Raw genomic sequence first — 23,690 nt, 5'->3', positions numbered from 1 at the left:
ATGAGGACATTTTATAAAAAGGATCACACCTCATTACCCACTGCATATCTGTCATTATGTTGGCAAGAAAGTAATTTCTTACCCTTTCAAGATAATTCATCAAGAAATTATTAGAATAAGTGAAGAAACTTGATTTTGGGGGGCTAAGTTTTAGATTTTTATTGATTTATTTATTTCTACAGTAGGGCATGTAACAAGGCTTGGTAGACAGTGAGGCAATACATAGGAGAAACCAAAGGTAGCCCTGGCTGCTGTGATGAGGTTAAGCCTTGAAGGCACTATAACATCCTAATCCAGAGTGACTCTTGGACTGGAACAGCTCTGTCTGAGATTTCCAAAGCCAACTGATAACTGGTGTGGGAAAGACACCCTTTGTTCTCGCTTTTGTGCTCCAGGTGATGCTGCTGCCAGCTTGCTGCCTCACTCTTTTCTGAGCAGTTGTGGAATCTCCCAGAAAGCTATGCATGACTAAGTTTTAATTCTGTATCTGTGCAGGAAAGCAGCCTTGACTACCTCTAAGTTTCTGTTTCAGTCACTACCCTTAATGCCTTTTAGGGCTTGCATGTGTCAATTGGACCTTCTAAACTCCATCCATCCTATTCTTTCCCACTTTGCTGCCATCACCTGATGGCTAATTTTTTGCTCCAGTTCCTACCCCCCTTTTAAAACTTGCTTGTTTTCCTATGTTCTATATGTGCAGATGGTGGTTTTCAAACTGTCTTGAAGCAACCGCTGGTTTTAAGGGGCTTCAAGAACTGGCTTTGATTAAATTCACATGGGTAGACGCAGAGAGAGCTAATAATGTTTCTTCTGACTCTTTGTGTTGATTCATATTATATCCTTTAAGGAAAACTTATTTAGTTTTGATATGAACTTTGAGCAGTGTAGATTTTCTTACATTTAAAAATGAGCTGATTTAAAAATAGGAATGCACCAATACCTATGGATTTCCTCTGGTGCCTATTTGAGAAAGATGACTAATGAAGAAAAGTACAAACAGCAAATTAATGAATTTGTTGTTTGTGGCTCTTTTTACCAAAACTAAGTTTAAAAGCAAAACTTAGAGTTCTATTAAAGACCTTAGTAAATGAAAGTATGTCCCTAAAACTTGCATTCCATACTAGGAACTCAGCTCCCCAATGACTCATGGTTATTCGGTTAGGCAAAGTGGGAGCCTTACTTAAATTAGCAGATAATCAGCCTTAATTTTTGCTTGCTCTAATAGACGAATGTAAGCTACACCAAATTCAACAGTTTGCTAATTGTTCGTCACTGTTGAGGTAGTCAACCCTAAGTTCTTAACCAGGACTTATACAAGATCCCTATAATTGCTATGATTACCTCTCCTTTTTTTAAAAGGCATATTTTAAAAATCCTTTTTAGCATACAAAGAACACTACTGAGCACTCAGATTTTTGTTCTAACATAACATTTTCTTGGGAATTTTTGCTGAATGACATACATACTGGGCCAGACTGATATGTATTGATATTGATAAATAAATGATCATCTTTTTTCCCTTACTGTTACAAACTACTGGGATTTAAGAGTAGTATAAACCTAAGACGTTGTAGATTTGGAGCCATAGAAGGAATACAGGAATGTAGCATGGCTGTTTAGGGGGAGAGCCTGAGCTGTATTCTTTGAGGCTCTGGTTACCCCCTAACAGATACAATGTTAACCCACATTAGAATTTTTTAGTTTCTAAATTCAGAAGCGGTTCTTAACTTCTAAAATATCAGTATTAAAGACAGACATGCTTCAGAACTGCCATCTAGAACAAGTATAACTTGTCTTTGTATCATAACTTGTCTTGGTCTTGCTGCTTTAATGCTGTCCTTTCTTACACTGGTGTTCCTTCCTGTCTTTTTTCTTCTCCTGCTCCTTTCCCTCTTTTCTACTTTTTCTGCCTTCCCTTCTTTCTATCTCCCAGATCTGAAAGATTTTCAGAACAATAAGCATAGGTACTTGCTAGCCTCTGAGAATCAACGTCCTGGCAATTTTTCCACAGCATCCATGGGGTCCCTTACTTCATCTCCATCTTCCTGCTCACTCAATAGTCAGGTGGGCTTAACATCTGTGACCAGTATTCAGGAGAGAATCATGTCTACACCTGGAGGAGAGGAAGCCATTGAACGTCTAAAGGTAAGTAGTAACTCAGATTCAATGAAAGGTATTCTGTGTAGCTCCACAAGGCAGAGTTAGGACTAAAAATCACTGAGATTCTGGTTCAGCATATGGAAGAAATTTCTAACTCTCAGAAGTGTCCTGAAATTGCTGCTTTGTAAGATAATTTTCACCAGAATACTTGAGTCTGACATGGCCCGGCAGGGATGGGAGGGAGGGATGCATAGGCAGATTGTAAGCTGGCCAGGCAAAGTAACTGATAAGTAGATATGTCCATTAATTCTGAGGTAGTTTATAAGTCACAGTGAAATTGTTTAGTTAGAAATTTCACTGGAAACTAATTAAACATTTGGTTTATTTTGAAGATGGAATTCTGTATAGGCCCCTGCTTCTGTTAGTAAAATGTATAATCAAAAGAAAGTTTGCACATTTGAGTAGCTGTACCAGGTTTATTCAGAGACACGTGAAATGATATTTTCTGGAAGTTCACAGAAAGCCCTGGGAGCACTGCTGTGGAAGGGCCGCCCCCTCCTGTGCTGGTGCATATGGGCTCACGGATGTTAGTGCTGGTGTGCACACTTGAGTCCTGCATGTCCGGTCACCCACCGTGGCACCCGGCTTGGCTTTCCCAGCCTGTTGCTGGCGCTGTCAGGTACTTTCTGTCTCTCTCCATGAATACGAACGTTAGGAGCAGCAAAGTCTTCTGACTCGTAGGTTCTTCCTTCCCCCTTGGTGACTACAGTGAGAACAGACAGTTGTCACCTGTGGTGCCATCCCTGAAACCACCGTGACAACAACACAAATGCCTTTTCTTTCCCTGCTTGTCATTTCCAGGATGATAGTTCTATCCGTACCTTGTGGCCTTTGTATTCAAGAGTACTGGGGTACATATACGTGTATCCCCATATCCCCTCCCTCTTGCGTCTCCCTCCCACCCTCCTTATCCCACCCCTCTAGGTGGTCACAGAGCACTGAGCTGATCTCCCTGTGCTATGTGGCTGCTTCCCACTAGCTGCTTAGAACTTAAATTAAAAAAAAAAAAGAGTACTGGATAGGAAAAACAAGGAGAGCAAAGAAACTTTAAGGAGCTGGGGGGTTGCAGTCCTGCCCCGAGCGTGCAGTCCCCTTCACATTGCACTCAGTGTTCTCCACCATGGCTGCTCATTCAAGGACCGTTGAGAATAGTGACACACTTCGATAGGTTAACGATGGAAAAGGTTTGCTGAACCTTTGTGCTAAAAGGGAATTTAGCTTGATAATTGAAGGTGCTAGAACATTCATTTTGGTTTGCAGGTGAGGCTGAAAAAGATTTTATATGAAGAATGGGCTTCTGCTTCTTAATCAGCCTACCTTTTCCTTGGCATTTCACTCACTTCTAACATAAGGTGCTTTAGAAACAAAAGTAATCTTGTTTCTTCCTTCAGAACTTGTTAGTGGAAAGTGGGTGAAATTCTAAAATACCTGGCAGAGGGACAGGGAGTGAGAAACCTTTTCATTAAATTTTGCAAAGGAAAGGATAATTTCTGCTATTGTGAAATGGACTTTGAAATTTTACTAACGATGTTCGTGAAGCCCTATGCAAGAAGGCTTTTATTTCTGTATTTTATCATGATAGGCAAAGTTGCTGTGTAGGGTTCTGTTCAGGCCACTGGGGACATGCAGAGGTTCTGTGGAAAGGAAAAGTGAAATCTTTCATTTACTATTCAATATAAAATGTTATTTTTCTTTGGGGATTTTGAATCTTACTATTTGAATCTTACCTTAGTGTACAAATGAGATTACATTCCCTTTAACACACATCTTGATGTAGGAAAAAAAATTCTTCCCAACTGCCAAGTGGAACCAACTGAAAATAATGTTGAATGTTAGGAGTCAAGATGTGGAGCAGACTTTTTAAGCATTAGGTCGCCCTGTATCTTCCAGATAGTCTCTAGGGAATAACACTGCCATTATTCAAGGAACCCTCCCCCCAATCTCCCTACTTCCCAGCGGAAACAAAACAAAACTCTATTGCTTTTATCAGAAAATAAATTTCTGTTTTAGTTCTCCTTTAAGCCAACCTAAATGACATCTTCCATTTTCCCTAGCTTTAGAAAATAGTTTCTTTATGGTTTTGCATTCAGTCTTGTTTTTTTAATGCAGCATGGTAGTTTACTGAAGCATAAGCGCCTTAGTTCGACTCCTATTTTGTGAATGGTGAGAGTTCATGTCGGCAGACCTACATTTTAATGCTGCAGGCAGATAACATCTTGTGTTTACAGGGCAAGGCAGTGTTTGTATGATAGAAATGCCTGAGAATTTCTCATTTTTGGACTGTTTCATTGTTGAGTGTGAAGAAGTGGCATTCCTAAGACATGACACTGTAGGAGAAAAATACTGTACCTAATGGAAAACAGTAATACAGGAGGTTAATTCATTTTCCTAACATTTTATGTCCCTTTGCTTCTCTTTACTTTTAACTTTAAAAAAATGATCAGTTGGTAGAACACTTTTACATAGGGAGCTGCTATTGCTTAATTCATTGAATAGCCTGTTTCCATATGGGAGAGACCCATGTTACCCCATCATAAATATCTTGAGCCCTCCACAAACCTCTGGCAATAGAGAGTAAAGTGTAATTGCTTTCAGTTTTTAGTTGCAGCTCAAACTGAGTTGAAATGTTGTCTCCTTGATTTGCATTCCGACTTAATAAGGTTTTAAATATGTAGCTACAGTTACTATGTGGTGCCTCTGGTGTTTATTAGTCTGGCATCAGTGTCAGTACTGTGAGTGCCACTGCTTAGGCTTAGACTATAAATATCCACAAATATCCATTACAGAAGCATGCAAGGGTAAATGCTGTGCTAGGCCGCCCGAGGGCCCCACGCTTGGAGCTCACTTATGACGCATGCTGCGTTCAGTGCAGTAAAACCCATCTGATGGCTTCAAGGAACGTTCCATGTAGCAAGTGTTTAACTATTTAAACACCACAAGTTAAACTGTAATTTTTTGGGGGGAAATATTTCTGACTTGTTCTGTGGACTTCTCTGCCACCTTAACTGGATCATGATGAAGTAATTAAATTGTATTTAGCATTATGAACATAGTTATTAACCAGTGCTGTACAAATAGCTAGATAATACATGATGTGAGATCAAAGTGAATGACGCCTGAGCCCAACACTCCTTGGAGCTTAAAAAAATGTTCCTGATGTCACTCTGTTTTTTCAGAATTTTTTAATGTACAGTACCTGCAGGAAGGAAAGACCCTTAAAGAGTGTCCTCTTGACTCCTCATTTCTGAAGCATGAATCCCAATTTCAGTTTAATCTTAAAATTAGGTTTCTAGAATGAGGTATGGGCAGCTCTGGAGACCAGCATGCCAGGCCTGCCTGCAGAGTAAGTTGATGACTCAGACTGAAAACTGTCTTCCTGTTGGCATCTCTATTTTATTTATACTAAGTTTGTTATTCAGGCTTGAAGAAAGAATATTCCTCACTCTTGCTTAATTTATGGTGAGCTACTTAGTAGAATATTTTCTTTAAAGGCTGTTGATTCTGCCTTAATTGGAAAACAGAACACAGGAAACCCAACTATAGACCTGGCTCAGGGAGAAGTGGGACCTCGGGATAATCACTTAGTTTCTGTGGTCCTCAGTCTCTATATTTCTAGAATGTTTCTGGAATAAATGGCTTTTTCCAGCACTGAAGTTTAGCTAAATGACACTCAATATTGTTTTCTCTAACCTTTCTTCAGAGTTTAAAAAAGTAACTTTCTAGGGACTTCCCTGGTGGCACAGTAGTTAAGAATCCGCCTGCCAATGCAGGGGACACGGGTTCGATCCCTGGTCCGGGAAGATCCCACATGCCGCCCAGCAACCAAGCCCGTACACCACAACTACTGAGCCTGCACTCTAGAGTCCATGAGCCACAACTACTGAGCCCATGCACCTCAGAGCCTGTGTGCCACAACTACTGAGCCCGCATGCTGCAACTACTGAAGCCCTTGCGCCTAGAGCCCGTGCTGCACAACAGGAGAAGCCACCGCAATGAGAAGCCCGCGCACCACAAGAAAGAGTAGCCCCCGCTTGCTGCAACTAGAGAAAGCCTGCGTGCAGCAACAAAGCAGCCAAAAATAAATTAAAAGAATTAAAAAAAAAGCAACTTTCTAGACAACATAAAAGTTGCAACTTTTAAGCCCTAATGAAAAAGAAAAGTATATTGTACCTTACTCAGCTTACTAATTAACTTTTCTACAAGGAGCTCATATTCTGATTTACCCTCCAGGTGGTGAGTAAAAAGAGAGAGGTCACATTAGAGTTGGCAGCAAGATGGTAAGAGGATTCCTAGACAGTAACTTTGCTTCCTTGGGGTGAGTTTATAGTTGCCCCAAAATAGAATAGCTTTACTACAGCCGGATTAATCTCTGCTCTGATACACTCTTTTTCTGAAGATAACCAACCAGGAAAAAAATATTTTAAGTATCTCAAAGGTCAGTTTGTATTTCATAACTAATATCAGAGTGGCTTGTGGACCACAGTATATATAATAAGCACTAGTCTCGGTGCTGTGGTTTGGACATCCTGTTATCCTATGCCTTTGTTTTTGAAGTTGTCACTTTAGAGTGTAAAGGTTTCTATCCAGCTGTCTTTAATTTAATTGAATTTTTTAATGGAAGTATAGTTGATCTACAGTGTTGTGCCAGTCTCTGCTGGACAGCACAGTGACTCAGCCATACACACATAGACATTCTTTTTTTTATATTCTTTTCCATTATGGTTTATCACAGGATATTGAAGGTAGTTCCTTGTGCTATACAGTAGGACCTTGTTTATCTATCCTATATGTAATAGTTTGCATCTGTTAATCCCAAACTCCCGGTGCTTCCCTCCCCCATCCCCCTCCAGCAGTGTTTAATAAGCCTTAAAATCTTGTAGGTTATGGTGGTAGCTTATATATACTTGCCCTTTTATAGTCATTTGCAAAAGCATTTAATGCTATCCTGTTTCAGTTGTTGAATAACTTGTGGCATGTTAGAGGTAGGCTGTTGACCACTCGGCACCTGGCACACTTCCTTCCCTGGCTATCTCATTCCTTACCGTAACCATATGGGTTTTTCTTGGCTGCTGGCCCTCTAACGTGGCTTGTTGGTTCCTCACTCAGCAGTGGAGTGGCATATGCACTGCATGTTATTCATTCCTATTGGAGGACTGTGTAGAGATGCCATTCAGGGGGCTGTTTTAGTCTTTCAGCCTATGTGTGTGCTCGGGGGTTGATGAGAGCCAGTTTAGGCGATTTTGTCTCTACCTTCCTGCCTTCCGCTGCAGGCTCGTTCTAGCTTCTCCCACTTTGTAACCGACTCATTTCTGGGTACCTGCTGCGTGGTCCCCTTTATATTCACCTTACTGACGCCCAGGCCTTTTCTAACTTTTATCAGTTTTGCTCTTTGTCTAGCTTAGCCTGTTGTTGTTATTGTTCTTCTCCTCCATCATCATCATCATCATCATCATCATCATCATCATCATCATCATCATGCTCTCCTGTTTGTTTCTTCTGACTCCTTGAGTCTTTACTTGGCTTTTTTATTTTTTTTTATTTTTTTTATTTTTGGCTGTGTTGGGTCTTTGTTGCTGTGCGTGGGCTTTTCTCTAGTTGTGGCGAGCGGGGGCTACTCTTCGTTGCGGTTTGCGGTTCTCATTGCGGTGGCTTCTCTTGTTGCAGAGAGTGGGCTCTAGGAACACAGGCTTCAGTAGTTGTGGCTCACAGGCTCTAGAGCGCAGGCTCAGTAGTTGTGGCGCATGGGCTTAGTTGCTCCGTGGCATGTGGGGTCTTCCTGGACCAGGGCTCGAACCCGTGTCCCCTGCATTAGCAGGCAGATTCTTAAACACTGCGCCACCAGGGAAGCCCTACTCTGCTTTTTTTTTTTTTTTTTTTTTGGTACGCGGGCCTCTCACTGTTGTGGCCTCTCCCGTTGCGGAGCACAGGCTCCAGACACACAGGCTCAGCAGCCATGGCTCACGGGCCCAGCCGCTCCGTGGCATGTGGGATCTTCCCGGACCGGGGCACGAACCCACGTCCCCTGCATCGGCAGGCGGACTCTCAACCACTGCGCCACCAGGGAAGCCCAACTCGGCTTTTTAACATGCTACCATGCCTCGTTCCAGAAAACCAAGTGCCAGATGCCTCAGGGTTTATTGTATTACATATTCACAATTTCTTTCTATGTAGATAGTTATGTTTTGGGATCTCAGAGGCTTCATACAATAGCCCGGTAAATGAATTATACAATGAAATATTTTGTGAACTGTCAAAGCTTCTCATCCTGAATCACTACCACTACTATTATCTCATCATCATTATCATCATTGTCATCTGACTTTCTAATTTCGTATCCAGGACTAGCATTTTCTCCTGCTTTTTGCATGTGCTTAACTCCCTTTTTGGTACCCCTCTCCCTCCATTTTTTGCCTGGTCAGTTCATTCTCAGTATGAGTATCACTCAGCCTTGACTCATCCACCCTCCAGCAGACCTGTGAACACTTCAGTTGTAGCACTTAGCACACTGCCCTGTTGTTTTTTCCTACCATTCCCATTCACAATCCTCTAACATGCTGCTCTAGCTATGCTGTTGTTCCTGGAAAGTGCCAGGCATTTCCTACCTATTCCCTCACATACCCATGCTCTTCCTTTGTGTCTGCCTATGTAGAACCTTGTCAATGAGCTCTGTCCTGACAACCCCACTGCAGATTGCTCCCTCACCCACCCCTCCCCCTACATTCCTCTTTTCTTTGCTTTATTTTTCTACAAAGCTCTTATCACTGTCTGGCATACTGTATACTTGACTTACTGATTAAAATGGATTGATTATCTGAGTCTCTTTACAAGAATATAAGCCCCATGAGGGGCAGGAATTTTGTTTCCTGCCATATCTCTAGTTGCCTAGAACAGGGCTTGGCATGTAATGCAGTTATATATAATTACTGCATGAATGAATGATCAGTTACTTCCTTCTCTCTCTGGTATACAGTAAGCTCCTGAAATCAGGAAACATGTTTTAGTTCTTATATTTCTGGCATATAATAAACACTCAGCAAGAGATTGGGAAATTGTCACTCTAGTGGCTACGTGCCTTCATATGAGATTAATATTAAACCTTTCTGGGAAAGGGAATTGGGTTGTGTTCAGAGGGGTACTGTATGCTAGGGGAGGAAAAATATCTTTCCTTCTACCCTTCTAGGTTCTTGGCTGGGGCCCCAGATTAACAAAAGGCAGATAAACAAGAGAAAAGCTTACAAATTTATTTAGTGTTTGTTTACATGACATGGAAGACTTCATAAGGAAATGAAGGCCCAAAGAAGTGTTAAACATGAACATTTTTATGCTGGGTTTGGTGAAGAGTGAAAAGTTGTGGGAATATGTGATTGAACAAAGGGGGATGTGAGTTAAGAGTATAGGCACCTCGAAGGTATTGAAGGTTCAGTTCCAGACTACCGCAGTAAAGTGAATATCACAATAAAGTGAGTCACACAAATTTTTTGGTCTCCCAGTGCATATAAAAGTTAAGTTTACACTATACTGTAGTCTATTAAGTGTGCAATAGCATTATGTCCAAAAAAAACCCCTTAATTTAAAAATACTTTATTGCTAAAAAGTGTTATCATCTGAACCTTCAGCAAATTGTAGTAGTAACATCAAAGATCACTGATCACATATCACCATAACAAATGTAATAATAATGAAAATGTTTGAAATATTGCAAGAATTACCAAAATGTGGGCTTCCCTGGTGGCGCAGTGATTAAGAATGCGCCTGCCAGTGCAGGGGACACAGGTTCGAGCCCTGGTCCGGGAAGATCCCACGTGCTGCAGAGCAACGACTACTGAGCCTACGCTCTAGAGCCTGCGAGCCACAACTACTGAAGCCTGTGCACCTAGAGCCTGTGCTCTGCAACAAGAGAAGCCACTGCAATGAGAAACCCGCAAACCACAATGAAGAGTAGCCCCCACTCGCCGCAACTAGAGAAAGCCCACGCACAGCAATGAAGACCCAATGCAACCAAAAGTAAATAAAAATAAATTAAAAAAAAAAAAGAACTACCAAAATGTGACACAAGAGACACGAAGTGAGCAAATACTGTTGGAAAAATGGCGCTGGTAGACTTGCTCGATGCAGGGTTGCCACACACTTTTAATTTGTAAAAAATGCCATACCTGAGAAGTGCAATAAAGTGAAGTATAATACAACGAGGTCTGCCTATAGTAAACTGGGGAAACGTAATGAAGGCCTATCTGTTCATATTCTTCGTGTTCCTTCATCTTGAGAAATAAGGATGCTCCATTCCTCCAGGTGTAGGGAGGTTACATCTCATGAGGGTCTTACGACTTGCTTCAAGAGGAGCTCAGAGAGTCCTTCCTACTTGTACCATTTCTTAAATCACTCAGCTTAAAGTATTCAGTATGCCAAGATAATACCATATTTGGGCGAGCATGTTCTGAACCCTGTCAGTGTTGTGGTGTTGTGGTGAAATTATAGTGAAACAAAAAACAATGAAGGGACTTCCCTGGTGGTGCAGTGGTTAAGGCTCTGATCTCCCAATGCAGGGGGCCCGGGTGTGATCCCTGGTCAGGGAACTAGATCCCACATGCATGCCGCAACTAGGAGTTTGGATGCCACAACTAAGGAGGCTGTGTGCCACAACTAAGGAGCGGGCAAACTGCAACTAAGGAGCCCATCTGCCGCAACTAAGACCCAGCGCAGGGCTTCCCTGGTGGTGCAGAGGTTAAGAATCTGCCTACCAATGCAGGAGACACGGGTTCGAGCTCTGGTCCAGGAAGATCCCACGTGCCGTGGAGCAGCTAAGCCCGTGCGCCACAGCTACTGAACCCCGTGCGCCTAGAGACCGTGCTCCGCAACAAGAGGAGCCACCGCAATGAGAAGCCTGCACACCACGGCGAGGAATGGCCCCCGCTCGCCGCAATAGAGAATAAGCCCAAGCGCAGCAGCGGAGACCCAGTGCAGCCAAAAAAAAAAAAAAAGACCCAGCGCAACCAAATAAATAAATAATTTCAAGAAAAGCAACAAATATCATTGGGGGCTTTTTTCTTTTGTAGCAGTGGCTGTCAGGAACAATGCTTTGCATTTTGGGATGCTAATATTACCTTTCCTTCTACACACACACTCTCTCACACACACATATACACACACACACTATTAAGCTATTTTTATTAGGGCTTAAAGAGAATTAATACATCTGGGGCTGATTTCTTTCTTTACATATTAAGAAAGGGAAAAAAACCCACCTCATCGAATTAGATTCTGCCTCATATCCTCAAAAGGGCATCATCTGCTTCTTGCTGCTCTTCCTAGACACGGAATGTTAAATTATAAGACTCTTTGGTGCTTAACTGTGTACTTCCTCCTTAGGAATCGGAGAAGATCATTGCAGAGTTGAACGAAACCTGGGAAGAAAAGCTGCGTAAAACAGAGGCCATCAGAATGGAGAGGTCAGGAAGTTAAACTCTGGAATGTTTCTAAATTTTCTGAGGAATTTAGATTACTTTTATAGTAAAAAAAGATAAAATAGAAGTTAAAAACAAAGAACCTTTCCTCCCCAAATACAAAACAAACAAACCCGTATGGGACTTATGGCCCAATTTACACTCTGAAGTGAAATTCACGTGTTCCCTAGGGAGTCGTGTTCTTAGTTACTGTACTACGTGTTGCTAGGGATCCATATAAAAATTGAAGATATTGAAGAGTTTTTAATTTGCAAAAAGACTGCCTTTGATAAAGGCGCAAATAAAAAAAAAGCTGTTCTGATTACTGACTTTCAGAGTTATGTTTTCTAGAACCTCTTTGGTAAGAGGTTAAGTAGTTTCAGTTGCAAACTTTCAAAATCTGTACTTTATCTTAACCTCCCAATTCTCTACCCTAAAGATAAACATAATCCAAAATAATACTTTTGCTATTGGAATAAATATACATTTAAAAAATGTTAGTTCCTATCTTCTTCCTTCATGGAAGATGAGGCAGAAGTGAGTGCTAACGTGTTTGTAAAGTGAATGTATGAAACAATTTTCTTCTCTATTGTAGAGATTTTAAGCTAGAATTGTTGAATCAATATGATGGTGGTCATGGGAACATGATATTTGAGAAAATCACATTTATAGATAATACTCCCTATATCAAAGTTACTTTCTGATTGCTTTCTTGGATTTTAAGGAATGGTTCTTTGAAGTGGATGTATTGCCTTAAGGGAATATTCCTTTCTTCCTTTTTTTATATTAATAGACATATTTATGAATTATTGTCTACCTCCGAAGTCAGATGTGACAAAGTTCTTATTTGGGTGAATATAGCTTTACCTAAGACAAGAACATACTTTACTTTGAATATACAATTTCTCTTAGAAATAATTTCTCATTAATGATGGGATAAGCAGATTCTTTCACATTTGTATTACTGACTTTAAACATGGACAGTTGCTTTTGCTCTGCGTTATTTTCCAATTCAAGTTAGACTGACTGACTTGACATTTTGGTATTGTTATTCTGATACGCTTGTTGCTTTTTCTAGAGAGGCCTTGTTGGCTGAGATGGGAGTTGCCATTCGGGAAGATGGAGGAACCCTGGGGGTTTTCTCACCTAAAAAGGTAGGGAACAATGTTGTGAAACTTAAACAAACAGAAACACTTTTTGTTTGTCTTGGTCACGAGGCACTTCATGTCTTTCAGGGCTGGCTCCTCTTCTTCCTTTTCTTTTAAATCTTGAGACTTGGCTTAATTTCTGATATTTTTGATTTCATCTTACAATACAAGGCCAACCTGTTTCTAAAATGCTTTCAGAAATATTTACTGTTTATAAAATAAAATCCAAGGCAGTATAAATCTGTAACTTTTGGTCATGATTCAGTATGTTTCCTCTTCATCGTTGCTTTATCTAAAATTCCTAGCCTAACCTTGCATACCTTGCTTCAGTTTGGCTACTCTTTCTATGTAGTTTTCCCCACAGATGCCAGCAACCCTGAATTATAATTCTTTGGAAGCAGTTTCAGCTGTTCAGGTTTGTGTAGAAAACTACTGCTTCAGTTTGCTTTTACAGTTTGTGTGATAGACAACCACTGGACTGAGTAAAGCAGCTCCTGTCCTCATCCGTCTAGCCTCCTCTGCTCCCTTCTCAGTTTTTTTTTTTTTAATGACTCCAGTAGTTACTGTCCTACTTACCTAGTCATAGTTGTTAAGTAGTAGATACATTTTTAGCTAATTAGAATAGCAAGGTCTTTTCTTTCTTTTTCTCCACCCCACCCCCTGCTTAGTTGCTTCTTAGTTATTATTAGATATTGGAAAACTATTATGAAATGATTATTTTGTGTGCTTATTTATAGGACAGTAATAGAACATATATTGATGTACAAAGCATATATTTCATACTAGTAATAAATGGTCCTTCATTTCATATGATTTCAGATTAACTATTGGATACTTAAATGTCTTCATGCAAGGGTCTGATAATGGTCTCTCTAGGTTAGCATGGAATGGGTGTGGAGTTTTCAACTGGTACTTTAATTTTATGTGATATGAAATAGTCCTGTGGGTTTTTTTTTAGGATTCTCTGGTTAGGTTTTTCTTTTTTATAAATTCTGATGTGTTATTTTCAACAAAGAAAATTGATTTAGAGACATTTTTTATATATATATATATATATATATATTTTTTTTTTTTTTTTTTTTGCTGTACGCGGGCCTCTCACTGTTGTGGCCTCTCCCGTTGCGGAGCACAGGCTCCGGACGTGCAGGCTCAGCGGCCACAGCTCACGGGCCCAGCCGCTCCGCGGCATGTGGGATCTTCCCGGACTGGGGCACGAACCCGCGTCCCCTGCATCGGCAGGCGGACTCTCAACCACTGCGCCGCCAGGGAAGCCCTGGATATATATTTTAGACCTGGAACAATAATAACAGTATTTCATATGTTTATATTGCCATAGGTCAATGATTTTTCAGTAAGACATTATTTTATTCAGATATATTATGTATGATTGTAGATATTTTAGCAGTTATAGGCTTGATAGAATTTAGATTGTGCCTTTGCATATATCTAAAGGTATTTTATAACATCTTTCAATGTTACGAACTGTGAGGAAAATTTTTATAACAACTTGTAAAATTATGGCATTTAACACAAATTATAAATAACTTGAATAAGTATTGTGTGTTATAAGTATTATGAACAGCACAGAATTCCAAACTGAGATCCCAGTTTCCAAAGCTTTCTTACTTGATTTAACTTTCTAGACTTCTTCAGGAAAGGAAGGGATACACCACTGATCACATCCAAATTCAGTTTTACAACCTGTTTCTGATGTGTTAACTTGATTGTGGTAATCATAGCACAATGTGTATATGTATCAAATTGACACATTTTACAATGACATTGTACTACCTAAATAAATACAGACTTTGTCATTCATATCTCAATAAACTAGGAGAAAGTTACTTCTAAGGGAAAAGGAAAAAAAAAAAACCAACCTGTTCTTGAGGTTCCGTTTTCTTTAGGCCAGTCTCATGATGGGTTTTAAAGAATGCTGCCCACAGAGGGCTTTGACTTTCTCAAACCAACCAAGCTGTTAACTGTAGAGACAGATGTTAGTTGGAAGGATGTAGAGGTTTTCCTAATTTCTTTTAAATCATCTTTTGCAGTCCCTTTCCTTAACCTGCTCATCTGACTCTTCTTTCATTTTTCTATATTTGCCGGCACTGTCTTGAGTAGATTTTGACCCCAAGACCATGTGACTTATTTTTGGATTCCAGTGGGGTATTTTCACCAAAGAAGGTTGGTTTTTAAAAGATTTTAGAAATAGTAGAGTTAGATGAAAAGGATTTTTAGAAGATGTATTACTGAATGTCAGTAATTTTAATTTCTTCTTTAAGATAAAAACTAACAAACTAAAGACAATAACTGGGACCATGGAAGAACTGATAAAAATTATAAAGGGAAATGATAGGGGATGTGGGAACATTTTTATAAAGTAAATGAAAAATTAAATATTTCTTGAGGTTGTAGGGGGCAAAAAATGATTTTTCCTCTACCTTTCTGAATTCTTGGCTGAGACCCCTGTAATAAAAGACAGATTAACAAGAGAAAAACAAAGAAGTTAATTAACATGTATACATGGGAGATACCCAGGGAAAAATGAGTAACTCCCTGAGATGGTTTAGAATTCTGGCTTACATACCATCCTAATAGGGAAAGGGGATGGGAAGGTAGGCCTCTCAGGGGAGCATAATTGGCTTTTAGGAAAGATGAAGGGACCCTTCAAGAGTAGATGGGAGGAATGATAGTTTGTGACAAAGTTTGTCTGGGTGTGGTATCAATTTCTAGTTTTCTCTCCTGGTTGATGAGACTCCCGGGAGGGGATTTCTGACAGCTGAGTTCCTTTTGGACCATCCGTGCTTAAGCATGAAAGGGGATTCAGAGAAAGCCGCTCTCTGCCTGTACTGTTTTTCAAGTGCCTAATAGCTCAAAATAATCAGTATGTCAAAGTGGCATGTTTAGGGGTGGCAAATTCTGCTGTCTTTCAAGATTTTTGACCAAGTGTTTACAAAAATTATGATTAATCCATTCAGAGAATCAGCCTGCTCTAATTTTTCTTTTGTGTTCTCTACGCTTTGACCTTATCAAGAATTGGATCTTGTTCATTATCCCAGAACTCAGGTTTTTAAATAGAATGCATTAGTGTAGTTTGGGGAGGCCTGCAGAGAGTGTTTTCTGTTTACTATGGAATTGCAACTAGGAATGAAAGCAGTCCCTCTTCTAGGCACTCTGGTAATCCAAGAAGCCATCAGCCTCCTGTATGTCCCTGTCATTCTTACAGCCCTCTCAGTGGTACTTGCTCCAAATTGATCATCTGTAACCTTTTTCAGACGCCACATCTTGTTAACCTCAATGAGGACCCACTGATGTCCGAATGCCTTCTTTATTACATCAAAGATGGAATTACAAGGTACATTTGTTTCTTCTTTTGGTCACTTAATGTTTTCTTTTCTCTTAGGATGATTGAATAGCTAAAGGGAAGTTGTTTTGTGAAAAATTTCTTTTACTAATTTGCTGTTTTTCTTGTCTGAAATAGTTTAAACTATCCTCTCTACTCTTCTCAAATTAAGTGTTTTAACCAGCTGAACCAATTAATGTGTAGTTTTTTCCTAGCAGACCGTAAGTAAAATTTTACTCCTAACATTTTATATGAATTCATTAAGGAGAGTAGTTCACTCGTATGTTTTTATGATGCTCTGTGAGTTATTTGGTGTATCATTTGCCCCTTCGTTGCTTTTTCTGGTGTAGGGAGGTTGACCATATATGAAAATAGAGTTTGCAGTTCAAAGCCTCTGATTTAAAAAAAAGGCAATACCTTTTTTGTATGTACCAAAGAATATTCGTTGGGAGAAAGAGGCTCATTGTTTGTAGTGCTTTTTGTGTCTGAATTTCCCTGGGAAACACTTTCCCTTGTGTTCAGGGTTGGCCAAGCAGATGCTGAGCGGCGCCAGGACATCGTGCTGAGTGGGGCTCACATTAAAGAAGAGCATTGTATCTTCCGGAGCGAGAGGAACAACAGTGGGGATGGTGAGAGTTCTTGGCTTAACTTTTTCAGCAAACTTTTCATTCTATATGATGAGAAATCCCCAAGGCTTGGTATTCCCTGTCTCTTTCTTTCAGTGATACTTTCTTGTACAATCTAATATTTGAAAATGGAGAAACTTGGGCTGCTTATAAATGCAGGCATGGACATAGCTACTTTACATGAAAAAAGCCTGGACGAAAGGAGCCGTTTTGTTACTGCCAAGAATTGAGCGGGACATAGGCAATTAGGCTTGGTCTTGAATCTTAATTATTTGATAGACTAGTAAGAAGGGAACAAATAGCCTGGGTAGTGGGAGATTTGAAGAACCTCTGGTCTTAAGCCAGTAGAATTTATTTTTACCTAAAAGGGAAGAAAAAGTCCACCTTGATTTTTGTCCAGGTTATTAACAAAACAACAACAATCTTATAGTACTTTTGTGTTGTATAATTTATTCCTCCCTTAGTCAAAATATTAGCTTTTGATCTTAGGTTTCTGATTATTACCTATATCTCATACTTAAGATTTCTGATGGTTTTCGTTTTTATATACTGAACTGTCAGATATCACTGAAGCTAACATTTCCTATCTTCTTCTGAAGTTTGTCAAATTCATTTAAATGTTTCTGAGCCACAGCCCTGGTTCTGGTACCCTAAAATGAACTATTATATAGCTACTAAGCCACTTGGTTGGTTGCAGGAATCTATTCTAGTCACCTTGAATCCTCACCTGCTTTCCATTATTTTCTTCCAGTGGTCTGTGATGCTAACATTAGTTTGTTTTCCTCTTAGTTATTGTAACCCTGGAGCCCTGTGAACGTTCAGAAACCTACGTAAATGGCAAAAGGGTGGCCCAGCCTGTTCAGCTGCGCTCAGGTGAGACTGGAAGAGGCTTGAAGTCTTCAGAACACAGGGCTTGTGCAAGCAGCTCTTTAATTCTTTATCTAAAGGTTGAAGTGATAGTCAGCATTAGGATTTATGTTCCTGTAAAACTCCAAAAGCTGTCTTTTTGCATTAGGGAGAGTTAGGTTATTAACCTAGATGCAACACATTTAAAAAATGATTTCTCATCCATGTTTCTGTTCTGTGCTAGGAAACCGTATCATCATGGGTAAAAACCATGTGTTTCGTTTTAACCACCCGGAGCAAGCACGGGCTGAGCGGGAGAAGACTCCTTCTGCTGAGACCCCCTCTGAGCCTGTGGACTGGACGTTTGCCCAGAGAGAGCTTCTGGAAAAACAAGGAATTGATATGAAACAGGAGATGGAAAAAAGGTAATGTACAAATGTGATGTGGTCCACGTGACTCTCATTTCTTTTAAACACATAGCAGAATTCATGAAACAGCTCAGTGATTTTGCAATTTATTCTTTCCTCTCTTGCTTCTCTTTTCCGTCTAGGCTACAGGAAATGGAGATCCTGTACAAAAAGGAGAAGGAAGAAGCAGATCTTCTCTTGGAGCAGCAGAGACTGGTAGGAGTGCATCCTGAATCCTCTGTTAGGAAAAGGGCAGCTTGCTTTCATATCACACCTTCCCTGTTCCACAGACGAGCACTCGCCCAGTTGCTTCTCCACCTGTCATTGATACCATACACTATTCTCTCATTTCCTTCATGGAGAAGGAACTTACATCCCCTGGTAGCCTTAGCCTGAAAAACTGTCCTTAAAGGTACTACTTCTGTGCCTCTTATGTCTTAAAGTCAAGTCTTCTATCAAAACCAAGTGCTTTTTGAGGAAATAGTGGGAGCTTTTCTAGTAGCCTTTTCCTTTTGATAGTGGTTTTTGAGTATGCACCAGTGGTGGTTCTTTTAATAATAATTACTCTGAATATTGAATTTGGTGGGTGTTTGCCTTGGTTTTGTTTCTGATCACCTGATAGTACTAATTCTCTGCTCTTGGGCTGACTTGGGGATTGTTCTTGTGCTGGGTGGACTTTTTTTTTTTGTAAGTTAAACTGTGTCTAAAAGTGTTGCTGCACAGTTGCATGTGTTAATCCTTTTCTGTTCCCTGCATGGAGTCTGAATCCTAAGTAAGGGTCTCCGTGGCATATGGGGCGACAGTGGAAGTAGGGGCTGCACACCCAACTCCGAGAGGAGAGGGAAGCCTTGTTTCTCTGGGTTGAGAAAGGGTTTGTTTGAGCAGCTGAAAAAGTCAGTTTATGGTTGCAGCTTATAATGCTAATGGCTATAGCATTTTATGATGTTAGTTGATTTTCTTCGTTTTGTAGAAACTGAATCTCATGAATGAATAAGTTTATCCAATTAGTTAGACTTTATTTTTTAAAGTCATCCAGTTTTGGTTTACAAAGCCCTGGTTATAAGAAGCTTCTTGGCATTCATTTGATGTATAAGAAAAAGGCATAACAGCCTTTGGACACTGTGATACAGTTTAGGAATTCCTCATTTTTTAAGATTCATGGACTTCTTTTTAGATAAGGGGATATTAGGGAGAAAGCTGGGGTACTGGTTTCTTCCCTTAGCATAAAATATACCATGTAGAATACCGAGTGTAAACAACAGCATGTAAACCACAGCCTGATAGCCGTGCTCTGCTTTGGAGAAGAGAGGCTATTGCTGAGTGGGCCAAAAAAGCCAAGGACTTGTGCAAAAGCAGTCTTTTCCAGGGCTGCTTGGTTCTCAGGCTTGGCAGTGGGTTAAATAAATCAGTTAGTTTGTTATCTTGGAAATTATAGTAAAGCCCAAAAAAGAATGGATTGTAAGAATAAATCAAGTGTTTGGGGCAAGATCATAGCAGTGTTATAGGTAGAGTCTCTTTAGGAGGCCTAGTTGGCATTTAGTTTGTAATGGAAACAGAAGGGTTTGGCTACAATGTGATTAGGGGCTTGAAAGCTTTGTGACACATGAAGGAGCCTTTTATCTTAATAATGTAGTATAATCTAATAACATGCCTCTGATGGTCTGTGGGTGATCAAATGAGAACAGGTATAATTAAGCTATATTTATTGTTAATAATAGTGCCTTGTATTTGTGTAGTGCTTTATAATTTACAGAGAGTTTTAACATCCATCATTGTTTTGATCCCCAAAACAACCCCCTTTGGAAGCTGTATATGTAAATAAAGTGGCAAATATTGCCTCTAGTTTATAGTTGAGGAAGCCACGTCTAAAAAATGCTGCCCACTCTTAAATACCTGTTAAGTCATGGTTCTGAGGCTTAAACTTAAACTTGAGTCTTCTGACTTGCTTCAGTGTTCTGTCCAGTAGAGCAGTGCTTCTCAACAACTTGGGAGTCTTATTAAAATGCTGATGCTGACTCAGCAGGTCTGGGGTGGGACCTGAGATTCTGCATTTCTAAACAGCTCCCAGGTGATGCCAGTGTGGCTAGGACCAACCTTTGAGTAACTAGGTGTAAGAGAATAGTGATGGCTGGTGATCATTCTATTCTGTGAAATAAAGACAGTGACCATTGAAGAAAGGGAAAGTAAATGTCTCTAGGACATATTTAGTTTCCAGAGGACATACTTAGTTTGCAAGTAATCAGGTTTACAAACAATAAATGCTGGAGAGGGTGTGGAGAAAAGGGAACCCTCTTGCACTGTTGGTGGGAATGTAAATTGATACAGCCACTATGGAGAACAGTATAGAGGTTCCTTGAAAAACTAAAAATAGAAGTGCCGTACGACCCAGCAATCTCACTACTGGGCATATATCCTGAGAAAAACCATAATTCAAAAAGAGTCAGGTACCACAATGTTCATTGAAGCTCTGTTTACAATAGCCAGGACATGGAAGCAGTCTAAGTGTCCATCAACAGATGAAAGGATAAAGAAGGTGTGGCACATATATACAATGGAATATTACTCAGCCATAAAAAGAAACGAAATTGAGTTATTTGTAGTGAGGTGGATGGACCTAGAGTCTGTCATACAGAGTGAAGTAAGTCAGAAAGAAAAAAATAAATACCGTATGCTAACACATATATATGGAATCTAAAAAAAAAAAAAAAAAAAGGTTCTGAAGAACCTAGGGGCAGGACAGGGATAAAGACGCAGACATAGAGAATGGACTTGAGGACACGAGGAGGAGGAAGGGTAAGCTGGGACGAAGTGAGAGAGTGACATGTACTTATATATACTACCAAATGTAAAATAGATAGCTAGTGAGAGGCAGCCTCATAGCACAGGGAGATCAGCTCGGTGCTTTGTGACCACCTAGAGGGGTGGAAAAGGGAGGGTGGGAGGGAGACACAAGAGGGAGGAGATATGGCGATATATGTATATGTATAGCTGATTCACTTTGTTATAAAGCAGAAACTAACATACCATTGTAAAGCAATTATACTCCAATAAAGATGATAAAAATAAATAAATAAGCAGCTCCTTTAAAGCAAAGAGGTTGCTTTCCTCCCATAAGTCCAGCTTTCTACTCCAGTTAAAGTTCTTGTCCTCAAGAGTTGATTTCTAACCCTTCAGCCTGAAGCATACCTAACAGTTAACAATACTGAATAAAAATGTAATTTTATGACCCTATATTGGTCAACCAACAGATATATTTTGAATGTACCCTATGGATATACATTGAGAAGATACAAAGGAATTATTATTCAGTAAATATTTAATATTTATTATATACAATTATTTTTGCATAACAACAGCATTAAAAAATGGAATTCAGGCTCATGAGTTTTCTATTACAATGATTCCCCAAATGCATCCCATTGTTACATTGCTGAATATTCTCTTATAGTTAGTGCTTGATTATACGCCTGGTCCTTTCTGTGCTTGCTTTTTCACACGTGTTTTGGGTATTTTCTCTTTTATTTGCATAATCTTCATGCAGAGTCTCTTTAGGAGACCCACTTTGCATTTGGTATTTAATGAAAGCAGAAGGATCATTTAGTGACATGTGAATTGGACAGATCTGAGTAGTTTTTCCAACCCTGTAATAAATGAATCTAAATTTCTTAAAATCTCTCTTTTTTTTTTTTTTTGACATGAGATAGGATTTGCATCTTGGCACATAAGCTTTGCAAGAGTTTTCAGTATCATGGTCAGTATGTGATGGGGGTGATATGTTTGAGCTTTAAGGAGAACATATTCTACAGAGTCAATATGACAGTATTTTAAAAAGAAAGAAAATTATGGCCACTTGATGAGTTCTTTTAGATTTATGTAAACTCATTTAGTTATGTTTTATTTTAGAGTTTAAAGGCATAACTTTTCTCTCTTAAGTATGACATTAAAGCAATGATTAGAATATTTCCTGAACTAGGTAGTGTTCATTTCATCATTAAGCAGTTTTTAAAGGAAAAGAAAAGAAGCCAGGAAAAAACCTGATAGTTAATTATGTAGGAAGAATCAGAGAGAATTTGTGTTCTATAAAACTCAGTTTATTAAAAACAAACAAACAAAAAAACTCAGTTTATACATATTTGCAAGAAAACTTTTTTAGGAGTCAGACATACTTTTTTTTCTCTAATATTTATTAATGTCATCTTTTATCACTTTTTTATCACTTAAGATTTTAAAAATAAAAAGAAAAAAATAGTATAGAGTCTGTAAATTTAGCTTTATCTGCTTTTTGCTGCTAAATTTTCAAATAGGTAGGGGTTATAAATGGTTTAGTAACCATTTATAGACAAATAGAAATAATATAAATCAGTAGTAACATCTCCAGATTCAGGGGCCAAATTATTATTATTGTTAGAGGTTATTTTTTTGTTCCCTAGAAAGTAACTGTACCTAGAAACATAGAAATCTTTGGTCTAGAAAACAAGATACTATTTATCAGTTTCAACTCTTTTTTTTTTTTAAACCCTTTCCTAGAGATAATTTTGGTAATCATAGCCAAAGTAAAAGAGACTATTAAATAAGAATATTTTCATTTCCTAGACTATCTTGAACTACTCCTCCAGTGAGTAGTTTCTTTTCCTAGGAACTTTTTTTTTTTTTTTGCAGTACGCGGGCCTCTCATTGTTGTGGCCTCTCCCATTGCAGAGCACAGGCTCCGGACGCGCAGGCTCAGCGGCCATGGCTCACGGGCCCAGCCGCTCCCTGCGTCCCCTGCATCTGCAGGCGGACTCTCAACCACTGCACCACCAGGGAAGCCTGTTCCCAGGAACTTTTATCTCCTGAATAGAAATTCTTCCTTAATCCTATCTGTCATAGGGAGTTCTAAGTCCAACACTGCTTTCAGTTAGACCCATGTTATCAAGATTTGCTTGTGTTAGTTAAGAATAATTGGCTATTGTCCAAATAGCCATTGAAACTGCTTAGCTGTGAATTCAGGCTGCTGTTTTAGACCTAAGTAAAGTTGTTTGAAAAAGAGGTAATGGGGCAAAGACAGCTGGAAAGACAGAGAGAGATAACATTTTAAATTGGGTCCATAAGCAGAGTACATAAGCAGAATATAACCTTTGTGTTTTATGTGTTGATAGGAAGAGTTGTCAACTTAAAGTAATGTTCCTCGAAAAACTAGAAATACCATGGGTTTTCATAGATGGAACACGTCTCTAAGTTGTATTTATTAAAGTATTACTTGGGGAATTTTGAATAATGTTTAATGAAAGTATATTTACCTAGCTTAATTTATGTTCTGGAGATTTGTTTCCTAAAATTTTGGAGGTGAGGTATTTATTGTTTTAAGTGTGTGGAAAACAAAGTAGCAGACCCACTATGAAGATCCTTTTTTATGCATCCTTATTCTCTGGATAACAAACTTTAATTGTACAAATGAAATCGATCAATTTGACCTGACCCAAGACAGTAGCAAATCTGATATATGCTCATGGAAAGACTAGTTTCAGAACTCTCTTATCGTCTAGGAAAAAAAACAATTTGGTTGATAAGAACCTCACATGGTCTGCTAATAGGGATTCTTAGCATTTTTAACATAATCCCTGTTTGACTGCTTTTTCTACTTTCTCATCTTCTAACTTTTTTCTAGGGCTGCTCTTTTTAGTAAAGCTAAACAAAACGTGGCATCCTACAGCATTACTAACCTTTGTTAATCCGCCTGCTCG

General features: G+C 39.3%; 1 protein-coding gene across 11 annotated transcripts in view; it reads left to right on the top strand.

The window, feature by feature from the left end:
* KIF1B (kinesin family member 1B) overlaps nt 1-23,690 on the top strand; it is a 154,690-nt gene that overhangs the window by 62,414 nt on the left and 68,586 nt on the right. For all 11 annotated transcript variants that reach the window (XR_012328077.1, XM_073796220.1, XM_033843487.2 and 8 more), the window contains 8 exons: nt 2,012-2,145; nt 11,527-11,606; nt 12,679-12,754; nt 16,021-16,100; nt 16,611-16,717; nt 17,504-17,587; nt 17,805-17,985; nt 18,111-18,183. Coding sequence is in view for 10 of the 11 variants with exons in the window: in XM_073796220.1 (XP_073652321.1) it covers nt 2,012-2,145; nt 11,527-11,606; nt 12,679-12,754; nt 16,021-16,100; nt 16,611-16,717; nt 17,504-17,587; nt 17,805-17,985; nt 18,111-18,183 (815 nt within the window). In the remaining variant the exon portion in view is untranslated. The remainder of the gene's footprint in view (nt 1-2,011; nt 2,146-11,526; nt 11,607-12,678; nt 12,755-16,020; nt 16,101-16,610; nt 16,718-17,503; nt 17,588-17,804; nt 17,986-18,110; nt 18,184-23,690) is intronic.

This window comes from Tursiops truncatus, chromosome 1 (assembly GCF_011762595.2).
Source record: "Tursiops truncatus isolate mTurTru1 chromosome 1, mTurTru1.mat.Y, whole genome shotgun sequence".
Classification (NCBI taxonomy): Eukaryota; Metazoa; Chordata; class Mammalia; order Artiodactyla; family Delphinidae; genus Tursiops; species Tursiops truncatus.
Note: the sequence above shows the minus strand (reverse complement) of the source record. Positions and strands in the feature narration are given on the sequence as shown.